Source organism: Octodon degus, unplaced genomic scaffold (genome assembly GCF_000260255.1).
Source record: "Octodon degus isolate 3935 unplaced genomic scaffold, OctDeg1.0 scaffold00005, whole genome shotgun sequence".
NCBI lineage: Eukaryota > Metazoa > Chordata > Mammalia > Rodentia > Octodontidae > Octodon > Octodon degus.
In genome coordinates, this window is record NW_004524581.1 from 28,826,802 (window position 1) to 28,852,319 (window position 25,518).

Below are 25,518 nucleotides of genomic sequence, written 5' to 3' on the forward strand. Positions count from 1 at the left end.
AAAAAAAAAAAAAAAAAAAAGACCAGCCTGGACTGCACAATCAGGCATTGTCTAAAAAAAAAGGTAAAAAATTATAATACTCAACCGTTGTCCCTTGGTGCTGAGAAGCCTATTTCAGGTCCACGCCCCCATGACGGACACCAGAATCCAGGTTCATCACACCACACAGCACTGCGTTTGCGTGGAAACCGCACGCAGCCTAAATCGCTCCTAGGTTACTCCCCACACCTAGTGCCAACAGCTGTCGTGCTGTGTTATAGAACAATGACAAGGAACAGGGCTTGCACAGGCTCAGTACAGTCCTACCTTGGGCACAAACACTTCTGATCTGTAGTCAGCTGACTCTAGGACTGCTGCACCCGCGGGTATGGAGGGCTGAGGCACACGTGAAACCACGCCCACCCTTCAGGTGACTGTTAAGGAGCCAAAGCTCCGTCCTCAGGTTTCCCACTCCAAGAGCCCACTCAACAGACAACACCCGTAAACACCCATACTCTGATAATATAACCATATACAAATTAGGCAAAGAATACAAAAAATGTTTTTAACATTTTCTCTTAGTCATTCTTTTTTTTGGATGATCAAAGGGTCTCTCCATGGACTACAGGCTGGCCTGGAGCTCACTCTGTAGCACAGGCTGGTCTCTAATTCATGATGACCCTCTTGCCTCAGCCTCCTGAGTGCTGGAATTACAGATGTGCAACATCATACCCAGCTAAACATTCTTTTTTTTTTTTTTGCAGAATCAGGGATTGAACTCAGGCCCTTGTGCTTGCCAGGGAAGCACGTATTCCACTGAGCCATCTCCGTGGCCCCAGCTAAACATTCTTCAGAGATTAGGAACTTCATAAGTATCCTCTTGTTATATTTAATTTTACTTTATGTATTTGGTACAGGGTCTCACTACACAGCGCGTACTCATAGTAATCCTGTTTTCAGCCTCCCCAGCACTGGGATTACAGGTGTGCACTACCACGCCAGGATGGACTCTGTGGCTGGCTCGGCAGCCCCCAGAGGGCCAGGCCTGTGTAACATGTGGTGCCAGGAATTGAACCCTGGTATCTGCGTTTGCCTAAGCAGGTGCTCAGTCCTCTTAGCTATCTTGCCTAAATTAAAATTAAAGTTTAATTTTAAAAAGGAAGTTCCCTATAGAAATCTTCTAGTAAAATCAGAACTCCAAGAAGAGGCACCATTTAACTTCAAGACGTTCACCAGCCACGACCCAGTGGTACTAATACCCAAGTACCCAAAGAAGCAGGAACACAGCTTGGAACCACTCCATCACCCCACTGTCTGCAGGAATTAGAACACAACACCAAGACCAGGATGCAGCCTCCCTGAACGAAGAACTTACATTCTCATGCTTCATGTGTTTCAGCAACCGAAGCTCTTGGTAGGTCCTTTTGGCGTGAATGATGGACTGAAACGGTCTGGACAGCTTCTTCACTGCCACACGCAACCCAGTTTTTGTGTCAAAGGCAGCACTACAGGGAGGGGGAAAAAACAACTATTAAAAGTGCTGTAAGTACTATTTTTAAAATATTTATAAGCCTATTTCATTTCCAAATTAAGTGGGTTATCATAAAATACAAAAAGCAAAGGCAAACAAAAACCAGAGGGAAAAAACTAAACAGATCCATAATTCTATTATCCAAAGGAAGCGTCTACTGCTTTTGGTATTTTTTTCTAGTCTTTTCTATACAGCTAAATCAGAGGTCGGTAATTTTTCTTTTCTTTTTTTCTGTAAAGGGCTGGACGGTAAGATTTCAGATTGTGGGCACCCTGAAGTCTGTCACAACTACTCAACTTGTGACTGGAGCCAGAAAGCAGCCAGATAATAAGATCAAAACAAAACAAAACATGGTGTGGCCACCTTTGGTGCTTTGCAAAAACAGGCAGTTGCCTAATCCAGATGAGCCAGCCTACTGATAAACACAGAGCTGGGTTCTTTCTGTCATCCTGCGCTGGCCGCCCTGTCACCTCGGCACCATACGCCGCCTGGCCACAGCACAGCCCTCCGTAACCAGTGTTTTCACAAAAATTAGCTAGCACAAAAATTTCCTGAAGACAAAATATTTGGCACTTTCTAGGGTCTGACATGCACCAGAAATTGCAACAACCCCGCCCCTGGGGAAAAAGGGGAGAGGAAGAGAGAGAGGGAGAAAGAGTGTATATGTGTGTGGGTGGGAGGGAGGGAGGGAGGGAGGGAGGGAGAGAGACAGAGAGGAAGAAGAGGAGGAGGAGGAGAGGGAGGAAAGGAGGAGGGAGGGGGAATAATTTTACATAGCGGTGGACACTATGATGCAATAAAACAGGAAGAGGGGGGACAGAGTGCCAGCGGTGCAGAGGGACAGAGCTAGATTTCTGGGACAGCACCAGCAAGAGTGTGACTACATGCCGTGATGAGGCTTTCTGGTTATTACCAGCTCTGTCCCCAACAAAGTGAATTTTGTGACTGTTTAACCCAGGAAGCTCCTTTTCCTTCATACATGTCCTTGTCCTCTACTCCCACGGTGAGAGGTTCCTCTACATCTGCAACCTTTCCCCACCTGACCTCCGGCCTCAACTCACGGCTTGGCTAATAAAGGCTGCCTGGCTTTCTCTCAGCCCTACCAGTAGAGGGCACCCGCGCAGGCCAGGCCCTGTGGTTAGCCGGCAGGATGGGCTCTTCAGGGCGGGCCCACACCTCTTCAAAGGCTTCCCATGTGTTTTCCAAAAGCCCCTGCTCACACGGCTTCTCCCTGCTGCTGTTATCTACTGACTTGAAAATCTATCTCCACTCCCAACTTCTGTCATCATTCTTGGCAATGGTCAGTACCCAGATGGAGGGCACATCAATGTCCTGTTTCCTGACCTCTTGAGGAAACCCCACCTCACTCAGCCACCTTCAGCTACCCCCAGCCCTTTTCCACCCCCACCAAAAGTGGCCTCCCTACAAAACTTGGCCGGCCTGCTCTGTTTCGGTCACAATCTTCCTGTGTCTCTCAGGTTATTTCTAGTGTACTCGCTCAGTGGCAACAATCACTTCTCTCCTTCCCTCCCTCTCCCCATCCGATGTTCTCATCTGGATAAAATGTAACCTTAGATGACCTTGACCATTTAACTCCCCAGGTCTGAATGCAAGCAACTAACTGTGGCTCAAGACAAAAACAATGCGTAACCAGGCATCTTGGCTGCATTTGTAATTTCTGACCTTGACGTCAAATAGGCTCTTGACGGTATCAGTCTTTCCTAGAGAGCTCCTCTGCCATCTTCCAAGTGACCGCTGCACTTTTTTCCTCAAAATCCCAACTCCCTCACTCCCTCGACAGTTAGTTGTTCTGGCCCTCGCTGAAACCATCAAGGTGAGCCCCGTGCCGGATCTACAAAGTCACCTTCCCCTGCGCCCCAGTCTCACTCATGCCCCTTCTCTGCCAAGCAGCCAGGACCTCCGCCCACGCGTACGTAGGACCCCTCCCGCACCTTCTCAAGGGCTCTGCTGCTTCTCTGCGGCGCCACTCTCCCCTCCCTCTACTGCATCATCTGTATTTTCTCAAGTTCTTTCTTTGATTCCAATACACACTGAGATTAAAGAACCACTAATTGAAACCGCTGCTGTTCGAAGTGTGCTCCACGGACCAGAAGCATTAGCAAGATCTGAGAGGGTGACAGAAATGCAGAATCCCAGATCCTAAAGTAGTATCTATATTTTGACAGGGTAAACAGGTTATTCACACTGCTTAAAGTTTAGGAAGTACCTGTTGCGGTTATGTCTAGCTGTCCCCGCAAAGCCTCATGCAGTCACGGTGGAGCTTTTGCAGAGGTGGCTGGATCCAGAGTGTGTGACTGATTCACGGTGCAAATCCACGGTCAAGGGCACTAGGATTAAGGGTGTGAATGCTACCTCCCCTAAATAGCCAGGATAAGGGACAGAAAGAGCTGTGGTCCCCCCTTGCTTGCTCTGCTCCCTTCTTCTGAACTGTTTCTCCCCTGTGATGTCGGTCTGCCACACCACCCTGCCTCGGAGCCGGCCGACTACACTGTGAAGCCTCCACACACTGAGCTACCCAGAGCTTTCTGTGTCCCCCCCATGCACTTCCTCTGCCCCAGCTCCACAAGCTGGCGCTCTGCAGGATGGGCCCCCGGCCCTCTCTCCCCTCCTGGCCCATCCCGTCCTCCTACATGCTCTCCACAACTTCAAATTAGACGCTGCCGAGCCGAGAGCTCCCTAACCTATTTCTGTTACTAAGATCTCTTCTCTGAGCTGACTACCACACATTTTCACATGAAAGACACATAAGCACCTCAAATGCAGCAAGTTCCAAACACCCAAGGTATTCCTCGCTGTCTCTGTCATCAAACAAGAAATGGCAGTCCACGCGGTCAAGATGAAATCTGAGTGTCATCTTTCCCTTCTTCCTTTCCCGCCAGCACCCTGGGCACCACCATCCAAATCTATCAGCAAGTACCGTGCTTTGTACCAGCAAAATACCCCAACTCAACTTCTCTTAACTTGCCCACTTATAATCAGTAGCATTAGTGGGCCTTCTGATCCTGGACTCTCTGCTTCCTGTTTTGCCTCTTTTGTATATTTTGTACTAGCACCCAATACAGTCTTCGAAACACAGCAGACGATGGCACTCAGGTGCTCTGAGCCATTCAAGGAATTTCTCTGGTATATGGAGCAGAATGCAGACTTCTCCACTGGGCTGCAAGGCCCAGGCATCTGCCCGACCTGACCCCAGAACACCACAACCCCCAACCTGACCCCCTCCCGGGCTGCCCCTCCCAGCCCCACGCCTGCTACTAAGATCTGAACACGCTGGCTTCTTTCAGTTCCTAAAACTATTCTGGACCAGCTGTTCCTGGTTCCAGAGAATCTCTTCAGAATCCTCACCCTCCTTCCACCCCATCACTCCACATCCTGCTCCTTCAAGGACCAGTGTGGTCACACCCTTGGAGATGTACCTGGAAGCTCACAAGCAGTCACCTTGGCAACACTTTCCTGGCTCCCTCTTCAGCTCACATCAAAGGGAAAGGGGCTCAGATCTCGGCCGCTCCTCTTCCTCCTCCTCCCCCACACAACAGTGACTTCTCTCTGAGAAGCACCAAGTTCATTTTTGCTCTTCTCTAAACTCGGTTCTCTAAACTGGCTCACAAGTGGGAAAATGGCCAAGGCTTCCATGTGACCCAGCTCCTTCAACTCTCCATCTCTAAGTATGGCTGCCCCTAAGGGCACCTGCTCGGCCCACATGGACCAGCTGGACTGCAGGTTCCTAGCTGGCCTGCCGGTGGCCCAGTGGGCATGCTCGAGGACTGAGGGGGAGGCGAAAAGCCCACCTGAATGACCCTCCCACGCACTCTCCACACCAGCTCCACAGTAACAGAAGGTGTGGAGGCCGGGGAGATGGCTCAGTGGAATAAACGCTCCCCTGGCAAGCGCAAGGGCCTGAGTTCAATCCCCAGTTCTGCACAAAATAAAATAAAAATAAAAACTCCAGGAGCTGCCCCATGACTGCATGAGGCTTTGGGGGAACAGTGAGACACAGTAACAGAGGGTGTGTTTTTATCTCTATGTGGCTCCATTATCTATTCACTGACAGGCAGGTGGGATTAATCAGTACCCTGCAGACCCCAATTAACACATATTATTAGCATATGTTTACTTTTACAACCCAGTAGAGTGGTTAAATATAAGCAAGGCTTTAGGATTAGACTGCCTGGATTTTAAATCCAGTTCTGCCACTAATTTCTGCATGGTTTTGAAGAATTTAATTAACTTCTTGCAATCTCATATATGAAATCAAGGTAATGTTTATATCTAATCTGTGGGGTGTCTGTTAGAATTAAAGGTGACTACTTTCACGGCAGATCTGGAAAAGAGGTGCTCGGGCCCAAGCATTAGATGGCTGTAACGTCTGCCTTTCCTTCTTGTGAGGGCAGCATGTTTATCTGTCTCACTGACTGCTCTAGTACAGCACTAGAGTATTGCCCAGCCTGTGGTACGCTAATAAAAGCTAATCATGTAGCCATTTCAAAATAAGAAAAACTTCACTTAACGATCAATTTTTCTAAATTTGACAGCATTCAAAAAGAAATTTATTTTTTTAACAAGAAATGTATATAAACTCTTAAAAACTAATATTTATTGAGTGCTTATCATTGCTAGGCACTCTTTTTAAGAATGGCAAGGTGGGGTTCCAATCCAGGTGAAGCCTTCCACCATGACCTCCCGAGCACTCCCCGCTGCCGCATATGCCGGGTTGCACTTCACTCTCAGTCTGTTGGAAAGATGCTCTAGTAGCAGGGACTGTTTCTTTTCTAAAATGCTTCCTACTACAACTAATTGTACTTCACAAAAAGTGGTATTTGTGATTTTTTTTTTTTTTTTTTTTTTTTTTTTTTTTTTTTTTTTTTTTTGGTGGAACCGGGGATTGAACTCAGGCCTGTGATCTTAATTGAACTCTGGTAGTATTGATGAAAGACACTTCGTAAGAAACAACTTTCACTTCACCTATACTACTCATCCTTGGTAAGTTTACAGTCCCTAAAGTTCTGCTATTCTTTGTGACCCTACAAGGCAATGATGTGCCATCTTACCAATGCAAAATTACCACCTCTTAAATACTTACTGCGAAATCCCCTTCATGTTATTCTCTATGGATGCAAAACAAAACACGTACTTTAGTACCTGATGTCAAAAACCTTATGATCTAACTGGGATGATGAAAAATACACAATGCAAAGAATGTCCAATAAGGGCTGGAGAGATGGCTCAGTGGTCTAAAGCACCTACTTGAAACAAGCTTGGCAAAGCACAGGGACCGCGGTTCGATCCCCCAGCACCACATGCCAGCCAGACCCGCCCCCTGGTGGGCTGAGCTGGCCACACACACACACAATAAATAAATGTAATAAATAAAAATAAATAAATTTAAAAAAAAAAAGAATGTCCAATAAAATAGTACAATTATGGACTACAGATCACTTTCCAAACACTGGGTTCAAAAATACGAATTTGGTTCTTAAAATTTACATATAAAAATATGTCAGCTGGTTTCCAAAGAATTGGACTTAAAATAATAAATGTCCACTGAAACCTGTTTACAAGAACACAATCATAAATTGCTTGAATTTTCTATAGGGAATTCTTTAAATAAATAATTGTATAGTTCATGTCTTACATATTGCAACAAGCCCTAAGAACCTCCACATAGCTATGTGTACATTTTGTATTACTAATGCCAGAAAGAGCAAGTTTCAGAAGTAAACAATGATCCTATCAATGGGGGAAAAGCCTGAGCTCTCAAATGCATGCGTGCCTACTCAAGAAATGTCTCGTGTGCTCCAGCCTTTTAACACAATATATATTTCTATCCTTTGATTTTTTTTAAATGAGCTTACATCTTTTAATAAGGTCATTAGTAAAGCTAGAAGCATATATCATCTTTGTTTTTGTCATTCAAAGAGTCACTCTAATGAAACCACATTAATAATTACATTTCCTTCAAATGATGCCTGCGTGACCATAATCATGGTACATAAATTTGTATCCTGTATCCCTAAAGTGTATGCTATTTTACAAAACAATTTTAAATCTGTTACAACAATTTCAATAAATATATATCCAGTTATGCAATCATTCTTTTTTTTTTTTTTTTTTAAATTTTAGGGAAGGGTCTACAGGGTGTTCAGGGTCTCCCCACTAGATCAGAGTTGTAGTGATCTGCCTGTTTACAGCCTCCCAAGAGCTGGGATTACAGGCACGTGCCACCACGCCCAGTCTCAACACGCCCCAGGGGTGGGGCTGGCACAGCAGGCCCGGGGATGGAAGCTCCAGCCACTGTGCCTGCTTGTAGGTACTTTAATCCGCTGAGCAATCTGGCCATCCCATGCAATCATTCTTATTGATAGGAATTATAGCCATTCCATCTTACATTTTCTCTTTCTCTTATGCGCGCACACACGCGCGCGCACACACACACACACACACTATATATAAATATGTCACCTGGTTTCCAAAGAGTTGGGATTAAAATAATAAATATCCACTGAAACCTGTTTACAAGAAAACAACCACAAATTGCTTGAATTTTCTATAGGGAATTCTTTAAATAAATGACAGAATATTTCATGTCTTACATACTGCAACAAGCCCTAAGAACCTCCACATAGCTATGTCCCCGGAGTGCAACTGAGACTGGGCGTGGTGGCGCGCACCTGTAATCCCAGCACTTGGGAGGCTAAAAACAGGAGAATCACTACGAGTCTGATCTACATAGTGAGGCCCTGTAGACCCTGTACTAATTAAAAAAAAAAAAAAAACTTAAAAACTTGATGAAGTAGTTATATTTATTTTCCAAGGAAGGAAGGAACCAACCAATAGTCAGAAACGTCAACAAATCGCTTAAGACCCTACATCTAAGTTGTTTTTTTTTTTAAATTTTATTTATATCTGTGTGTGTGTGTGTGTGTGTGTGTGGCCAGCTCAGCTCACCAGGGGGCGGGGCGGCTGGCATGTGGTGCTGGGGGATTGAACCGCGGTCCCTGTGCTTTGCTAAGCTTGTTCTAAGTAGGTGCTTTAGACCACTGAGCCATCTCACCAGCCCGACCCTACATCTAGAATGCAGCTGAGATGAAAAACTGTGCCTGTCTAGCTTTCATGCTCATTTTCTTCCAGGACACAAGCCAGGGCCGAGGATGAGGCATTTGGTTTTGCCTTTAATGACTTATGTACCAGTATTACCAGTTGGGAAGATACCTACCTCTTAATCACATTTTTAAAACTAGTGTTACAAGTAGACCCCATTTTCATGAATAGCATCAAGAAGTGGAATTATCTTTATGATCATTAGATTCTCCAACTAAAAAGCAAGATGCACTGTTTAACAAGTCCTTCCCAAATGGGAATTTACACAAACCTTCTGAAGTTAAAAATGTGGCTCACATTTTATAAAATGATTGATATGATTTTAAAAACTACCAAAAAATATATACAATGTATTAAAAGTGATTGTTACAAATAGTAGGGTGTCATTGTCACTCAGGTAACTGCTGACTGTGGTTAGACTGCCCCGAACATAATAATATTCATTAAATAAAATTGAATGTTTGTGGCCAGTGTAGTGGCACATGCCTGTAATTCCTGCTACTTAAGAGGCTGAGGCAGGAAGATAAAAAGTCAAAAGCCACCCTGGGCAAAGTGGCAAGAACCTATTACAAAAGAAAAATAAAACAAAGGCTGGGAGTATAGCTCAGCACTACCTGAGTCCAGTTCCTACCTAGTTCTGCAAAAAGAAGAAAACTCTTGTTTATTTTCATAGTTGCCTCCTCAGTTCTGCCCCCCCCACACACAAAAGAGCTGGCCCATTGGAGGATCCCCAACCAGGGATTGAACTCAGGCCCTTGCGCCTACTAAGCTATCTCCCCGGCACCAATATATTTTAATATAATTTTGTTTGGCATTTAAATTTGCTTACAGGGTCGGGGAGATTGCTCAGTAGAATAAGCGCTTCCCTGGCAAGCACAAGGGCCTGAGTTCAATCCCCAGGTCCACAAAAAATAAATAAATAAATAAATAAATAAGATTAAAAAATAAATACATAAATTTGCTTACATATACATTCCTTTATTCCACAATAAATTTAAAGCAGCCTGGGATGGCATGGATGTAAACTGACAAAACTGTAAGTGATCAAGAGGGGGGGAAAAAGCTAAGTAGGAAAGCAACTAGAAAGCCTGTGGACAAGGTTGGCACGCACCTTGAGGTTCTCACTTAGTAAATACCCATTCGAGATGAACCACAAATTTGGTCCTGAGCCCATTACAGCTATCAGGAAAGAGGACACAGCCAGTTAGGGCGTGAGTCACAGGAGCCATACGATAAAAACAAACCAGGTACTCAGGACAAGTGAAGAGAAGCATCATTATTCCTGCAATAAAGCCAGAGAAAAGTTCCTCCAGTGTGTGTTTATGAAGGAGACACTGTATAATGCGGCAAAAATGTCCCAATCATCGCCAATCAACATCTTCACAAAAATATAATAGTAGGTTTCAGAGGGTTCTCTTCTCAGGGCACCCAGCGGCGGAGGCTGCTGTCATAAAGCCAACGTCTGGGTTCGTCACTAGAAGAGAGAGGAGGAGGTACGGAGCAGCTCCTGCAGAGCTAATCCAAAACGAAACCTGAAGCGTGTTCAAAAGTCAGACACTAAGCTCCATACTCTTTGGACAAATCTCCCAAAGCCGACTGGAGCTCTCAGCAGAGCCGGGGCAGGCAGGGGACGCAGGATGCGTGCGTTTCTGCTCCCCTGCTGGCGCCTGGCTTGCAGATTTCCTGGGGTCTATGTGTGCGGGCAGAGCCACAAGCCTCACGGTCAGCCCTGAGATGGTCAGAGATGGTCAGCCCTGAGACGGTCAGCCCTGGGACGAGAGGAAAGGTCTGAGAGGAAAGGTCTGCAGGCCAGGCGCTGGCCCGCGCCCCCAGGCCACGCCCACACACAGGAAGAACACCAATGGCTGCAGCAGGTCTCCCTTCAGAGCAACAATCCGGATTTTCCCCCAAGACATAAAGAGTGTGCAATCACCTGGCAAGACGCAGCAGTGCGCAGGCATTAGAAGTGACTGTGTCGTTTGATATTAATGAACAGGATGAGCTGGGCATGACAGCACAGGGCTGCACTCAGGAGGCTGAGGCAGGGCTGGAGGAGTTAAAGGCCAGCAGGGGCTACACAGCAAGAGCCGGTCTAAACAAAACCAAAAATAACAACAACAACAACAAAAAAAAAAAAAAAAAAAAAAAAGCAAAAATGAACCCTCACTAATGGGTAAGGCTGGGGGTGGAAAACAGCATGAGCCTGCCTAGCATGCATGAGACCCTGGTGCCGGAGCCCTAGCAGAGCAAACAATAATAATTAGTAATAATGAAGAACACAGCTTTATTTGGGGAAATTAATGAAAATATTTAATTAAAATCTGTAGTTATACGACGCAGTAAAGTCTCATGAATACATCAAGTTCATTAAAATAACTGAGGAAGGAGAAGTAATTGGTAAAACTACGACATCTCTTCTCCCGATCATATAATTTCAAGTTTTTTCTGGCTGAATTCAAGATAATTGGAAACTTGCTTTCTCGGGCTGGAGACATAGCTCAGCGGCATAAGCATCTGCTTGGCAGGTACAAGGTCATGAGTTTGATCCCTGGTACCGCAAAAAAAAAAAAAGTCTTCTTAATAAATAAGTAGTTCAGACTATCTTGCACCTTCCTCTTTGCCTAAAATGTCTGACACAAATTTCGCTAAGTATCACTTGGACAGTGTTTTCCACACAAATCTCACTGTATGACTGTAACCTACTTGCTCTCCTTTTTTAAACTCAGACAAAGGAGTATGTAGCTTACTGGCAGAGCAGCTGCCTAGAATCTGTGAAGCCCTGGTTTGCGCCCCAGTATCAAGAATAATAAACTTACTAATTCAGACAAACATGCAAGAATCACCGTACTTCTCAGGAGAATGCTCTGCCTCTTCATTTTGGAGACAGCGTCACGAAAGTAAAGGCAATTATGCAAAAACGAAAACTAGAGTCTCCAGTGAGGAACTTCAAAGTACACTGTCCAGACTAGCAGGGCATTTAGACGGACTTTAACAATCTCTCACGCTCCTTTTAGCCTTGGTTCTGCACACCAAACTATCAGGGCCTTGCTGGGCTTCCCCACTGAGCCAGAGCCCTGCCCCAACGTTCCTAGTACTTGAAACACAGTTATGTTTCCTTTATTATGTTCACCACCTCTCAAATGCTTGAACATCTATAAATTAACAATATTTTAAAAGTTACAGGGACCAGTGAGATGGCTCAGTGGTCTAGAGTGCCTGCTTAGGTAAGCTTAGACAGGCACAAGGGGCCAGGGTTCAATCCCCTACACCACATTTTGTGAAAGCCCCGCCCTCAGGGCGGGCTGACCCTCCCCCCCCAAAAAAAAGTTACAAAATGACGCTGAAGAATGAATCAGGAGTGCTCAGATCCCCAGCACCAGCAAGGAAACCAGAACTCAGAATAATTTGACCTCACTGCCCACCCATTCACTTGTAGCACTGGGGATGGCAGGAGTGCTCCAGCACTGAGCTAGATCCCCAGCCCTTTAAAATTTGTTCTTTTGGGCTGGCAAGATAGCTCAGCGGTCTAAAATACCTGCTTAGCAAGCTTAGGTAAGTACAAGGACCACAGTTTGATCCCCAGCACCACCCAGGGCAGGCTGAGCCAGCCACAAAATTAAATAATTAATTAATTAAAATTTGTTTCTTTACATTGAGACAAGGTCTCACTATGGTATGCACATGCAGAAAGGAACCTGCAATCCTCCTCCGCTTCCCTCCTATGCACCACTGTGCTCAGTTTATACACAGTAGCCTTAAATGGAATGTAGGGGTTTTTTTCGGTGGAAGCAGGGATTGAACTCAGGCCCCTGCGCTTGCCAGGCAAGCACTTATTCCATTGGGCCATCTCCCCAGCCCCAATGGAATGCAGTTTAAGACACAGTTTTTACATCAGCAAGAACACAAAATGCTATTAATGCAATTGTTATAAGTACATGCAGTATAACAAATCTGCAGCGTTTCAAGTTCCAAAATTTTCCTGTCAAAGAGACTTGAAACCTAAGTGACAGTCAAGAAACCTTATCAGTAAATAAGCAGCCCAGAATGGAAAAACAGCAACTGATCACAATTTGTACAAATTATACTTCAAAAACTATTATGTAAGCCAGGTATTGCCATGAAAATCTATTTAGATAGGAAAACAGTATTTGTGGGAAGATTTATTGGAGACATTAAGACTTTGGGCCCAGGGCTATCCAACTTCTGCTGCAAAAGTTTCTAAGCTAAAGAAGCAAAAAATGTTCACAACTGCTTCAATTTCTGCTAGAAATAATAAAAATGAATATTCAAGTGACGTAGAAATTCACAAAGAATACAATCTAAAAATCCAAAACCCGATTAAATGCAATTAATATTTATGATGCAAATTCCATATCTTGTACTCTGAATGACTACCAATTAATACAATATACAGTGTATTATTATAATTCTCCCACTGGCCTGTTTTGAAATTCTGCTTTATTGTTCTTTTTCTCTTTAAAATAAAAAAAGACCCCAGCTTTTGGGAGGCTGTAAACAGGTGATCGCTACAAGTCTGATCTAGTAGTGAGACCATGAACACCCTGTAAAATCCTTCACTAAAATACACACACAAAAAAGAATACAATAGTAATCATAAAATTGTCTTCATTTCAAAACTACAGTGGTAAAGAGCCAATTCTTTGACTGCCACCTGATGTGACAAGTTTCTGCACTAAGAACAGTGGCCAGCTCATAAGGACTGCAAAAATACCACGTGGACTGTTTTTCTTTTAAGAGATTATTTTCCAAAGATTTATTACACGGCATAAGGGGCTGCCTGGCAAGTGCGAGGTTCTGAGTTTGATTCCTGGTACCAAAAAAAAAAAAAAAAGATTCGTTACAATGTTATCCTCATGGACAAACATTTTTGTATGTTTGACAATGTCAGTAATAAGTTTTTTTGTTTTTTTTTAATGCAGAACCAGGGGTTGAACTCAGGCCTTCGCGCTTGCCAGGCAAGCATTTTTTCTACTGAGCCATCTCCCCAGCCCCCAGTAATAAGTTTTTAAGTGATCAAATAATTTGTAAGGCCTTTCAAGCAAATCTGGGCAGGTGAATAGGCTAATCCTATGCTGCACTGCGTACTCAGGGCTACCTTGCTGCTACAATTAAAAGTGCTTTACAGCAATAATGTTTATAGGCTTCATATCCATGCTACAAATATACACTCTGAACGTGACTACGGGTGCACACACCAGGCACCCGTGTGTCTTTGCGGTATGTATTTCTTCCTCGCTCTGTAACTCTCCACCTTATACGATGTGTACACATTTTTACAAAAACTGTGTTAGCTATCTGATCTCACAGTCTTTGTCGGTTAGGAATTTGTATCTGGATGGTTCCGGCTCATCACTCCTCATGTCTGCAGGTAAGACCCTGGCCGCAGGGCGAGTCACCTAAAAACCCGACTGAGCTGGCTGATCCCCCTGAGACAGCTCACCGTCATGGCTATGGGTGGGAAGCCTATTCTTGGCATGCAGGCCTCTCCACAGGGCTGCTTTTTCAACCTCGCAAGCCAGCAGATGGCTTCCTGTCAAGCACAGGTTCTCAACAGAGGGCCACGTTGTCCCTCAGGGGACATCTAAGAGCGTCTGAAACATTATGGCTGTCACAACTGGTATGTGGTAAGTGCTACAGGCATATGGCGGGCAGTGTCCAAGGCTGTTGCTGACATCCCTCCACAGACAGGACAGCCCCCAAAGCAAGGACTATGGATTCCAACCGCCAGTTGGCATCAAGGTGGAGAAACTGCTCGGGAGCAAGTGATCTCAGACAAAGCAAGACAGGAAGCACATGACATCTCCAACTATCCTCACGCCATACTCCACCCTTTCCTGCCCCATCCTATGTCTTAGACCAGTGAGTCACTAATACCGTCCCCACACAAGGGAGGAGTTAAGCTCCACCTCAAAAGCCATCGACTTAGTCTCTTGGTTCTTTTACCAAAATACAGATGGTCCCTAATTCCTGACGGTTCAACTCTGTGATGGTGAGGGTCATGGGGATTCAGGAGAAACTGGACTTCACAGTTTGAATTGTGATCTCCCCGCAGGCTCCTGACAAGCAGCACCGCGGTACCCTCTCCTGATGCTGAGCAGCAGCAGAGAACCACGCCTCCCAGTCAGCCAACCGGGTACAAGGGTAAACAAGCCCCCCTCTGCGGTGAGCTGGGTTGCTAAGTTCTGGTGTTAGATAGCTCAGGTGTATTAAAGATAGTGTATTTTGCTTAATTATAATTTCAATTTATGATGGGTTCAAGGGGCCAGGGAGATGGCTCAGTAGAATAAGTGCTTCCCTGGCAAGCGAAAGGGCCTGAGTTTAATCCCCAGTTCTACCAAAAATAAATAAATAAAATAATAATAAAAAATAAATATGATGGGTTCATTAGGATGCAACCACAACGTAAGGCAAAAAGCACCCATATTACTGTTTTCAGGCTTATCTCACTTACTTATAGGTACCAGGTAAGAATCTCTTAATTGACCCCCCCAACACTGAAATTCACTTAACAAAGCTGCGTTTGCATCCTAGGGAATGGTCCCTGCAGTGCTTCGATGATCTGATCTTAACAGACAAACTCTAGGGAGTAGAAACACAGACTACTGGGCTTGAGCACTAGTTTTGGTTTTGCACTTCCAAACAGGAGGCTGTGCCTTCAGCCAAAGCTTCCAGGAAGCTATTTCCAGATAAGTAAGCTAGAGATGTCACCGGTCCCGCGTATCCCACAGCGCTGTCTGAAGGCTCAAGTATGTATGTGAAAGTGCTTCACTGACTAGCAAAGAATTCTGAGCACTCCCGAGTCAAAATGAACACACTCATCTTAAACACTTCCACGTGTATTTGCAGCTTCTAGCTGTTTGACCAATAGTGAACTCCCAACATACATTCATTCCTCTTATTCTTAACCTGAAGATTCAGTATATTTGCAAAATAACAGTAAAACAAGTTAGTAAAATATAACTGTGAGTCCCAATACTTAATGATTTGTTGTCAATCTGTGGTTAGCTATGCCACAGATTTAATTTAGCTACATTTATTCAAAAATTCTTTTTTTTTTTGGATGGCTCAGGAATCCTTCAGGGCACTTCTAGTGCAGCTTGCACACACGCCCATCATTTGAAAGAGATATAGGGAGGGGCCAGGGAGATGGCTCAGTAGACTAAGCGCTTCCCTGGCAAGCACAAGGGTCTGAGTTCAATCCCCAGTTCTGCAGGAAAAAAAAAAAAAAAAAAAAGAGTCATTCTATTATCAGCGCTACATAAATCGAGGGCCAAACCAACAAGTAGGTAATGCAAGTCCATTCCAAAGGAAATTACTGTTCTTTTTTTTTTGGCGGAACTGGGGATTGAACTCAGGCCCTTGCGCTTGCCACGGAAGCGTTTATTCCACTGAGCCATCTCCCCGGCCCCAGAAATTACTGTTCTGTCTTCTAAGAGCAACCTTGAAAGTGCACTGAGATGTCATATCAAGGAAAAACATGGAACACTACATTTCAACAGACATGGAATCCACCAGTTGAGATCCACGTGTACGAATTTGAAGGCACACTACATGAACAAGCCCACTGTTGAGACTGTATCAGATAATAAACTCAAAAAGTACTCTCAGAAAAAAAAAAAAAGAATCTAAGAATGGATTATAAAGAAAAAAATTAAAATTAAAAAACTGATCAAAAGATCAGATAAGATAGTGAAACAAAAGGAAAAAAGTCAGAAAAGCAAGAGTACTCTAAAGAGGTATTAAAAAGATATAAAGCACAACACTCGGTATTAAAAGTCACCAGGCACAGTGGCACACACCTGTAATCCCAGCACTCGGGAGCCTGAGGCAGGAAGATTGCCATGAGTTTGGGGCCAGCCTGAACTACAGAGTGACCCTAAATAAATAAATAAATGTTGCATACTGTGACACTATAAAAGGTTGCATCACAAGCTCAAAGTCACTAAAACACTATGCCACAGATAATTCAGGAAAACTGCAATGTATCTTACAAGGTACCAGGATATATTATGTGTCTAAATGACACATTCTAGGGGGACTGCCCCTTAGCTCAGTTCTTTAAGTGGCTGCTTCAACAAAGCCGTTAGGCTCAGGTTGCTGTGGTTCATCCCCACAACTCAAGCCAGCCAAATCTGCCCTGAAGGCATTCAGAGCGAAAATAAATAAATAAATAAATAAATGACACTAGATTCTAAAGAATAAAACTGAACTGCCTCACTTACTGTTACCTGAGAGCCAAGAGTACTGTTGCAGCCTAATATTATTATTTTTTAAATAAGCAATTTTTTTTTATTTGTTTATTTTGGTACAGGGCCTCACCACACAGTTCAGACTCATAGCAATCCTCCTGCCTTAGCCTCCCCAGCACAGAGATTAGAGGCATGTGCCACCATGCTCAGGGTTCTGAGGCAGCATGGCACACAGTACCAGGGATCAAACTCAGGTCCTTGTGCTTGCCAGGCAGGCACTTAGACTGCTGAGCTATCTCCCAACCCAGCCTAATATTTTTAAAGCTCAGAAAGAACTTTCAGGGGCTGGGGAGATGGCTCAGTAGAATAAGCACTTGCTTGGCAAGCACAAGGGCCTGAGTTTAATCCCCGGTTCTGCCAAATAAATAAACAAAAAGAAACACCAGGTGAAATACTACCGAGGAAAGACTCTGTTTATGCCTGTTTCTGTCTCCAGAAACACTGAAAAACCCTAAGATGATACGAAGTGGCAACAACACAAAAAAAGCCCTGCGATGGTTCATGAAAATTAGATCTCCCTCCTCTAACACCCTCCTCTTTGTGTGCGCTATCTTTTGAGTTTATTATCTGATACGGTCTCAACAGTGGGCTTGTTCATGTATGTGCCTTCAACTTCACATATGTGGATCCAACCTGGTGGATTCCATGTCTGTTGAAATGTAGTGTTCCATGTTTTTCCTTGATATGACATCTCAGTGCACTTTTAAGGTTGCTCTTGGAAGACAGAACAGTAATTTCTGGGGCCGGGGAGATGGCTCAGTGGAATAAACGCTTGCCTGGCAAGAGCAAGGGCCTGAGTTCAATCCCCGGTTCCGCCAAAAGAAAAAAAAAAAAAAAAGAACAGTAATTTCCTTTGGAATGGACTTGCATTACCTACTAGTTGGTTTGGCCCTAGCTCCAAAACAAAACCTAGTTCCACACGACCAGAGATGCACATGAGCGCGCTGTTCAAGTCCTCCCTTCTCTTAGCCTTGTCAGGCTGCAGCCACAACCTGCCCACTACCAACACTGCTATCATGGAGGAAGTTAGGAAAACCTGTGGCAATGTCTACAAGATGTTTTGGGTTGCCAAAACGAAAAGCTGTTATTGTTATCTTGTGAGTAGGAGATGTGGGTACCCCTAAATGTGTACAAGTCAGACCACACAAACTATCATCCCACTCAAAATGCCCATAGGCTAAGTAACCCTAGTATGTCTGGGAATACAACCACAACTGACGTGATAGATTCCCACGGGACGCACTACTTGTTCTCCCCCCCGCCCCTCCCCCGTACTGGGGATAGAACTCGGGACCTTGAGATTGCCAGTTAGGTACTTATCCCACTGAGCTATCTCCCCAGCCCCTGCTTGTTCTTTTAATCTGCTACTTTTTCCCTTTTGCTCTAGCATCAATATAACAAAACTGCTAATTTCAAAGGAGAACGTGAAAATGAGGCAAATCAAACTTTGTATAATACCAGTATCAATTTAGCCAGGTGTGGTGGTACAAGCCTGTAATCCCAGCACTCAGGAGGCTGAGGCAGAAAGGTTGTTTCAAGTTCAAGACCAGCCTGAGCTACATAGTAATCTCAAGGCTAGCCTGAATTGCACAGTGAGATCCTGTCTCAAAAAGACAAAATAATAATAATAATAATTTAATGGGACAACAGAAGGATAACAATCTAAGATGCCAACATCGGTATTTCACTACCACGTAATACAACAATTATTAGGGAATTATATTTTATTATACTAAATAAGGAACATAAGATTTCCATCAGTCTCTGGTCACTTTGGAGAAGAAAACAGAATTAAAACTGTTTATTCCAAAACTTAAGTTCAAGAAGGTTTGAGCTAGCTAAAGCTTGAAATATAAGATTTAACAAGGAAGGAAAAAAGGAAGAGGCTATGGGAGACATAAGAAGCAATTATTTCTGGGAATCAAGTTAGATCAGCTACAGGGATGATGAAATACAATATGTGTTCAGCACACACTTACATAAGCCAGGCACCTCAAAGCTTAGTGTTACAGGAAAAAGGGCAGGATTACGTAGGGCACACGATTTGCTGATGAGCAGCAGACTGCCAAGGCAGAGGCAGGAGACACTTCCCCAGGCAGGAAGTTGGGGCTGGGTTAAAGCTCTGCCGTGGACGGCCTGCACTCTCCCAACCCTGTTCTTCGCCTGAACCAGCTTCCCCGAGCCCTCCACAGGCCAAGTGAAGTTCTCACCCTCCCTACCGACTTGCTTTCCAGATCTGAGTCATCCGATGGAAAACCTTTCGCTCACAGATTCCCCACACGCATCCCTGCACAGTTGCCCTGTTTGAGCAGGGACAGCTCCTCTGCTAAGTTTGAGAGAGACACAGAAGAACTTTAAGAGTTCCAGAGAATGAGTGGCAACCCAAATGTAGTCTGCGGTGATAACTTCAGCTGAGAGACAACAGAAAAGCTAGCAAGGCCTTCCAAGACAATCAGATGGCTTCCTACTTCTTCATAAACCTAACACTGACTACAATGGCACTGAAGGAAAGGAAGAAAACAAAGGGGGAGACCTTTGGTGGGTTTTTGTTTTGGAAGGGATTGATTTGTTTTGTTTGTAAGACTGTGTATTCTGTGACGTCTACACTCTGGACTTGATGTTTTTCTAATTTTTAAATTTTTTTTAAATGCGGGGCTGGCCGAATAGCTCAGCAGATTAAAGCACCTGCAAGCAGGTGCAGCGGCTGGAGGTCTGATCCCCGGGTCTGCCACGCTGGCCCACCCCCAGGGCGCACTGAGATGGCAATTGAGACTGGGCGTAGTGGCGCATGCCTGTAATCCCAGCTCTTGGGAGACTGTAAACAGGCATATGACTACAGGTCCGATCTAGTGGTGAGACCCTGAACACCCTGTAGACCCTTCCCTAAAATACAAAATAAATAAATATTTATGAATGCATGTTTGCAGTACCTAATGGATTTATGCTTTGAAACAAAGTAAATGCATACTTCTGGGTAGAATGACAGTAATGCACACCACACGCCACCCTTTATGTCTCAAGCACCGTGACAGCACCGCCAAGACCTATAGGAGGAGTTTTTGAGGAAAACAAGGAAATCTGTAACCACATCATTCAGAGTGAACAGGAGCCGACATGTTCAGGGTCTAGGGTTAGTCAGACAGCAGGTCTAGACAAAATAAACATTTGTCCTATTACCTTTTTGTTATGTTACCATGGGAATCTGTGTTTGCAGGGAACCTTAGTTTCTGCAACCAGATGATAGAGTATACAGTAAAAAGGGGACAGCTTTGCTGAAGGAGAAGAGCTAATAACTTCAAAGGCAGAGAAAACAACAAATGGTACAGGTTTTTATGAGGTTGCATATCTGTACCATCTTCCGATCTCCAAGATCCATCTGAGATAACAGAAAGGTCCTTGGGGCTTCATAACTAAGATATCACTGACAAGCAGCAACCGCCCAGCCTCTACCAAAATTCTTGTTAACAAAGGAAACTCAAAGGAATGCAGAGCAGGTACTGGGCCAAGCAAAATGAAGTGAGACTGTAAATGCTTTAGGCAGACAGACAACTTTTCAAATACAACTCAACAGTAAGAAAAACCTACAAGCCAAAGGCGGTAGGCCCACCAACCTGCCAGCAAGCTAGTCTTCCTGTTACAGTCAAACTCTACAGCTTATCTCTGCTGCCTTCCTTTTGGCAACAAAACCCTGGAAAAGTAAAGTAAGCCCATGCAATTCAGAGAGCTGCAATGGAGGAACCGGATTTCTAGGGACCGCTCCCCCACCACCACCAAAAAAAAAGAAAACAAGCTGGCTCAGGAACTGTGGGACTGCTGGAGTGAGTTGTGGGCAGGTGTCAGGTCTCAGTTCTCCCTCCCCCTCCTCCTCTCTCTCCCCCTACAAACAACTTAATGGCTTAGGAACAGAAATGGAGAAGTATGGACCTCAGAGCAGTGATGTGTAACAGCCAACGCAGAACAGCACCTCCTCTGGCCATCACCTTCCAAGGCTTCCCTCCTCACTTAGAGCAGAAATCACATCCCAAACAATGGCCACCCCGGCCTGGCCTCCTAGCTGTTCTTGCATGGGATCTTTGCATTTGTGAGTCCTCCAACCCAAGCTTCTCTTAACCTCCCCGCCTCACGGCTGAGCAACCTCGGCTCTACACCGCCTCCCTTAGGTCTTCATTCAATTGTCACTGCTGTCTACACCAACAACCCAGGGCGGGGAGTGCAGATCAGCTTGATGTGCTATGAATTTTACTTGTTGTCCATTTTTTCTCTGCCATTTTTTTTCTCCCCATAATTTTATTGAGAAACAAATAGCAATGAGACAGTTTCAAACCAAACTGGTAGGACAGTTTCAATAATTAACACACTGCATACATTCTTCCTAGTGGTTAATTGCTGTACCAGATGTGGACATGATATCCTATTTACAAACACCATTACAACAAATCCCTCTATTCATTAAGAGAATGTAACTATATATCTATCCTAACCACTTTGAATACACAGATACAAAATGGACATTCATCTGTATATCCCTTTTTTGTTAAGTTCCGTTATTTGAATATTATAGGTGTGTAAACTCAGCAAAATATTTTAAAAGAGTCCAGTAGTCCATAATAGTATTGGGTCTTCCGCTTGACTGGCAATATCAGAAATTGTTGACCTGAGTCCCCTACAGCTCAACATAACAGCATGACTTTACTTCTTATACTTCGTTTTTATACTTTTCTGCTGGGTGGTTAAGACGAAGGTAAAGCAGGACCTACGCAACAAGAGTTGTAGCTTTGGGGTCTGATAAGGTCAGTGAAATCCCCTCAGGATTTATCCTGAGACCCTGTACCTCAGATTGTAGAACCTTTGTCAGGGTCACCCATGTGCATGAGTCACGGCCATTGCTTGGCCAATCTCTGCCATTTTAATACAGTTTCCTAAGGATACAAATTTTTGTGTTTTATTCTGATGCTACATCCAGCACCTCTGTACATGCGGGAGCTGCTGAAGTTAACTGTGAAGGTAACTAATGTGTAGCACACAAAGTAATGTGCTCAGGCGATAACAGACCCTCTTCCTTCCTCTTGTCTGCTGCAACACTCCAAAGGTCAGAAAACAGCACTAAAATTTATCCATTGGTCTAAGGCCAACACTTAGGGATTATCCAGACCTGAATGTCACTCACCTGTACCTTTCCCTTCTACCATCCCCCTGGGGCCCAGGCAAGCTCAAAACCTAAAACCTATTTGTGAAGCACAGAATTTGGACCATCTTCTTCCCTGGAATAAATTTTTCAAAGATTTCAGCTCTGGAAAACAGGCTGATCCTTAACACATATGTAATCAATTTGTAAAAAGCAGAATACAGTTGGGTGGGGTGGTGCATGCCTGTAATCCTAGAAGCTGGGAAGCTGAGGCAAGAGAATCATAGAGAGTTTGAGGCCAACCTGGGCTATACAGTGAGTCCAAGGCCAGCCTGAACTGCATAAAGTGAGACCCTTTCTCAACAACAATAAAAGGCAAAGGACCAGTCAAACTTCTCATATATAAAAGTATTTCCTCACAAGGTTTTTTAAGTTTAGACACTTTTAATTCTTTTTTTTTTTTTTTTTTTTTTTTTTTTGGTGATACAAGGGATCGACCTTGGGACCTTACACTTACCAGGTAGGTGCTTATGCTACTCAGCTATATCCATGGCTTTTTCTTTTTCTTTTTTTCCTCTTTTTTTTTTTTTTTTTTTTTCGGAATTGGGGATTGAATTCAGGCCCTTGTGCTTGCCAGGTAAGCAGTTATTCTACTGAGCCATCTCCCCGGCCCCTTTTTTTTTCCCCGTCTTTTTAAGACAGCATCTCACTATGCAGTTCAGATTGGCTTCGAGTTCAACTGGTAGCCCAGGCTGGTCTCGAACATTCAGTGATCTTCCTTCCTCGCCTCCCAAGTGCAAGTATTAAAACAAAAAACAAAAAGCATCCTATTTGAGCCAGGGAGATGGCTCAGTGTGGAATAAGCGCTTCCCTGGTAAGTACAAGGGCCTAAATTCAAGCCCCGGTTCCGAAAAAAAAAAAAAAAAAATCCAAGTGCTAGGATTATAGGTGTGCACCATTAAGCCTGGCTTTAGTTTTTCTTTTGTCCTGAAAAACCATGTGCCTGACTTTCAAATACATGGCAACCATTAGAAAAAATCCCAAGGGGAGCATACTTTACAGTGGCTTTTGAGCACCATAGTAATTAGACCTCCTGGGTGGGGAACAAATCAGCTTTATGCCAAATTTCATAGTAAAGAACAAAAGTCAGATGTATTTTCAAAGATCTAGAGCGGCATGGTCATTTCCCTTTACATCCTATAATTATGTAACACAAACACAGCAGCCAGTCCGTACTACGCACACGCACTGAGAATTGCAACCAGCAGGAGTCATAATTCAGGAACCGACTCTTTCCAGGGTCTAGTCTTTCAGAAAAATATAATCTGAGCAATGAGTTCATTTTTGGTTTATCTACTCTGAGGTAGTGAAAGTCATCGCCCCTCAAACTAGCTGGACAACGACCGTGGTGGGGCCGCTCTCCTGCAGCCACAGCTCTATCTCACGCAGCTCAGCAACTCCTTTCTTCGCAAAGACAAGGTGCACACGAGGAGGTGGCAGCACACAGCCTAGCAGTCCACCTGGACTGGACAAGACGGTACTATGGCAGCGTCGAAGCCCAGCCCCAAACCAAAGAGCCTGGACAAGTATGCGTGCCCTTTAAAAAGCAAATTCAACTCCTCATCTCAAAGCCTAGGTCAAGAGCCCCCACCCAGAGGCTGGGGGGAGCGCAGCGGTGGTGTGGGTACTTAGCACATGCAAGGCCCTGGGTTCAATTCTCAGCACCAAAAATAATAGTAGTAGTAATACTAATAGTAACAACAAAACAACAACAGGGCTGGGGAGATAGCTCAGTGGTCTAAGTGCCTGCCTGGCAAGCACAAGGTCCCGAGTTCGATCCCTGGTACCATATGGTGTGCCAGCCACAAAACTGGGCATGGTGGCGCACTCCTGTAATCCCAGCACTGGGGAGGCTGAGACAAGAGGATCACTACAAGTCAAATTGCATAATGAGACCCTGTGTCAAAAATAAATAACAATAAATTTAAATAAAGCAGACTTCATGGAACTAGAGACAACTGATTGTAAATGGTTGGCATGAAAACACTTTATAAAATGAAGGCAGAATCCCATATGAATGTCAGGGAATACCAACACGAGATGACCTAGCCCAGTGAGTTTTCTACCCTATTAGAATCCTAAGCCCCAGGAGCGCAGAACCTCCTGCATAGCTGCACCTACAAGGCAAAGTCAACACAGATCACCTCCGAGGCAGAGCCGGAGGGAAAGCCAAAGAAGGACACCACACCTGACACTGAGAGACTAAGCTGGCAGAAAGAGGCCAGCAACTTAGAAGATTCTTTATTTTAAATGGAAGCCAGGGATGGAGAGATGGCTCAGTGGTCTAAAGTAGCTACTCGGAACAAGCTTGGCAAAGCACAAGGACTGTGGTTCGATCCCCCAGCACCACATGCCAGCCAGCCTCGCCCCCTGGTGGGCTGAGCTGGCCACACACACACATAATAAATAAATGTAATAAATAAATAAATAATTTAAATGGAAGCCAGTGGAAAACTGTTAGTGGCAAATGGGATTTGATAAACAAAACAGGTCTATATAACGAACGTTCCTAAGCGCTTTCATACAAATCTTACTGTACCGATTATCCCAATATCTTCTATTAATTATGTGCAAATGTTTCTTATTGATGAGTACAAGTAATAGTCAATTACCTACTTAACTTTTCGTTACAAAGAAAAGTAAACGGAGGGCCAGCCAGATAGCTTAGCAGACTACAGCGCCTCCTCAGGCAAGAGCTAGGGGGCCAGAGTTTGATCCTGCACCACACAGGCCTGGCCCGGTCCCTGGGGGCATGCTGAGTCAGTGACTGTGACTGGGCATGGTGGCACGTGCCTGGAATCCCAGCACTTGGGAGGCTAAAAACAGGAGAATCACTGAGAGTCTGATCTGTGCAATGAGACCCTGTAGACCCTGTACTAAATACATTTAAAGGGGCCAGGGAGATGGCTCAGTAGAATAAGCACTTGCCTGACAAGCACAAGGGCCTGAGTTCAATCCCTAGTTCCACCAAAAAAAAAATAAAATAAAATAAAATAAAATAAAAAAGAACCTAGATAGAGCTGGAGTGATAGCTCAGTAGAATAAAGTCTTACCTGGCAAGTGCAAGGTCCTGAGTTCAATCACCAGTACTGCAAAAAACAAACAAACAAACAAAAAACCCTAAAAAAAACATTTTTCAGAAGAAGAAATGAAAGCCAGGCATGGTGGCATCTGTCTATAATCCCAATACTCTGGGAGGCTGAGGCAGGAGGACTGCAATTTTGAGCACAGCCTGGACAAAATAGTAATGTAGCAAGACCCTATCTCAAAATAAATACAGCCAAGAATATAACAGCACAATCTCTAGGAGTAAGTGCCTTTGTTAAAAAAAAAAATATTTATTTATTTACTTATTTGATGCAGGGTCTTGCTACACAGCTCGGACTTGTAGCAATCCTCCTGTCTCAGCCTCCCCAGCACTGAGATTACAGGTG

The 25,518-nt window shown here is 44.3% G+C and overlaps 1 protein-coding gene across 4 annotated transcripts in view; it reads right to left on the reverse strand.

Annotated features, from left to right (window-relative positions):
• Positions 1 to 25,518, reverse strand: part of Mapk14 (mitogen-activated protein kinase 14) — a 72,283-nt gene that overhangs the window by 42,044 nt on the left and 4,721 nt on the right. For all 4 annotated transcript variants that reach the window (XR_002822057.1, XM_023720448.1, XM_004624192.3 and 1 more), the window contains exon 2: positions 1,355 to 1,484. Coding sequence is in view for 3 of the 4 variants with exons in the window: in XM_023720448.1 (XP_023576216.1) it covers positions 1,355 to 1,484 (130 nt within the window). In the remaining variant the exon portion in view is untranslated. The remainder of the gene's footprint in view (positions 1 to 1,354; positions 1,485 to 25,518) is intronic.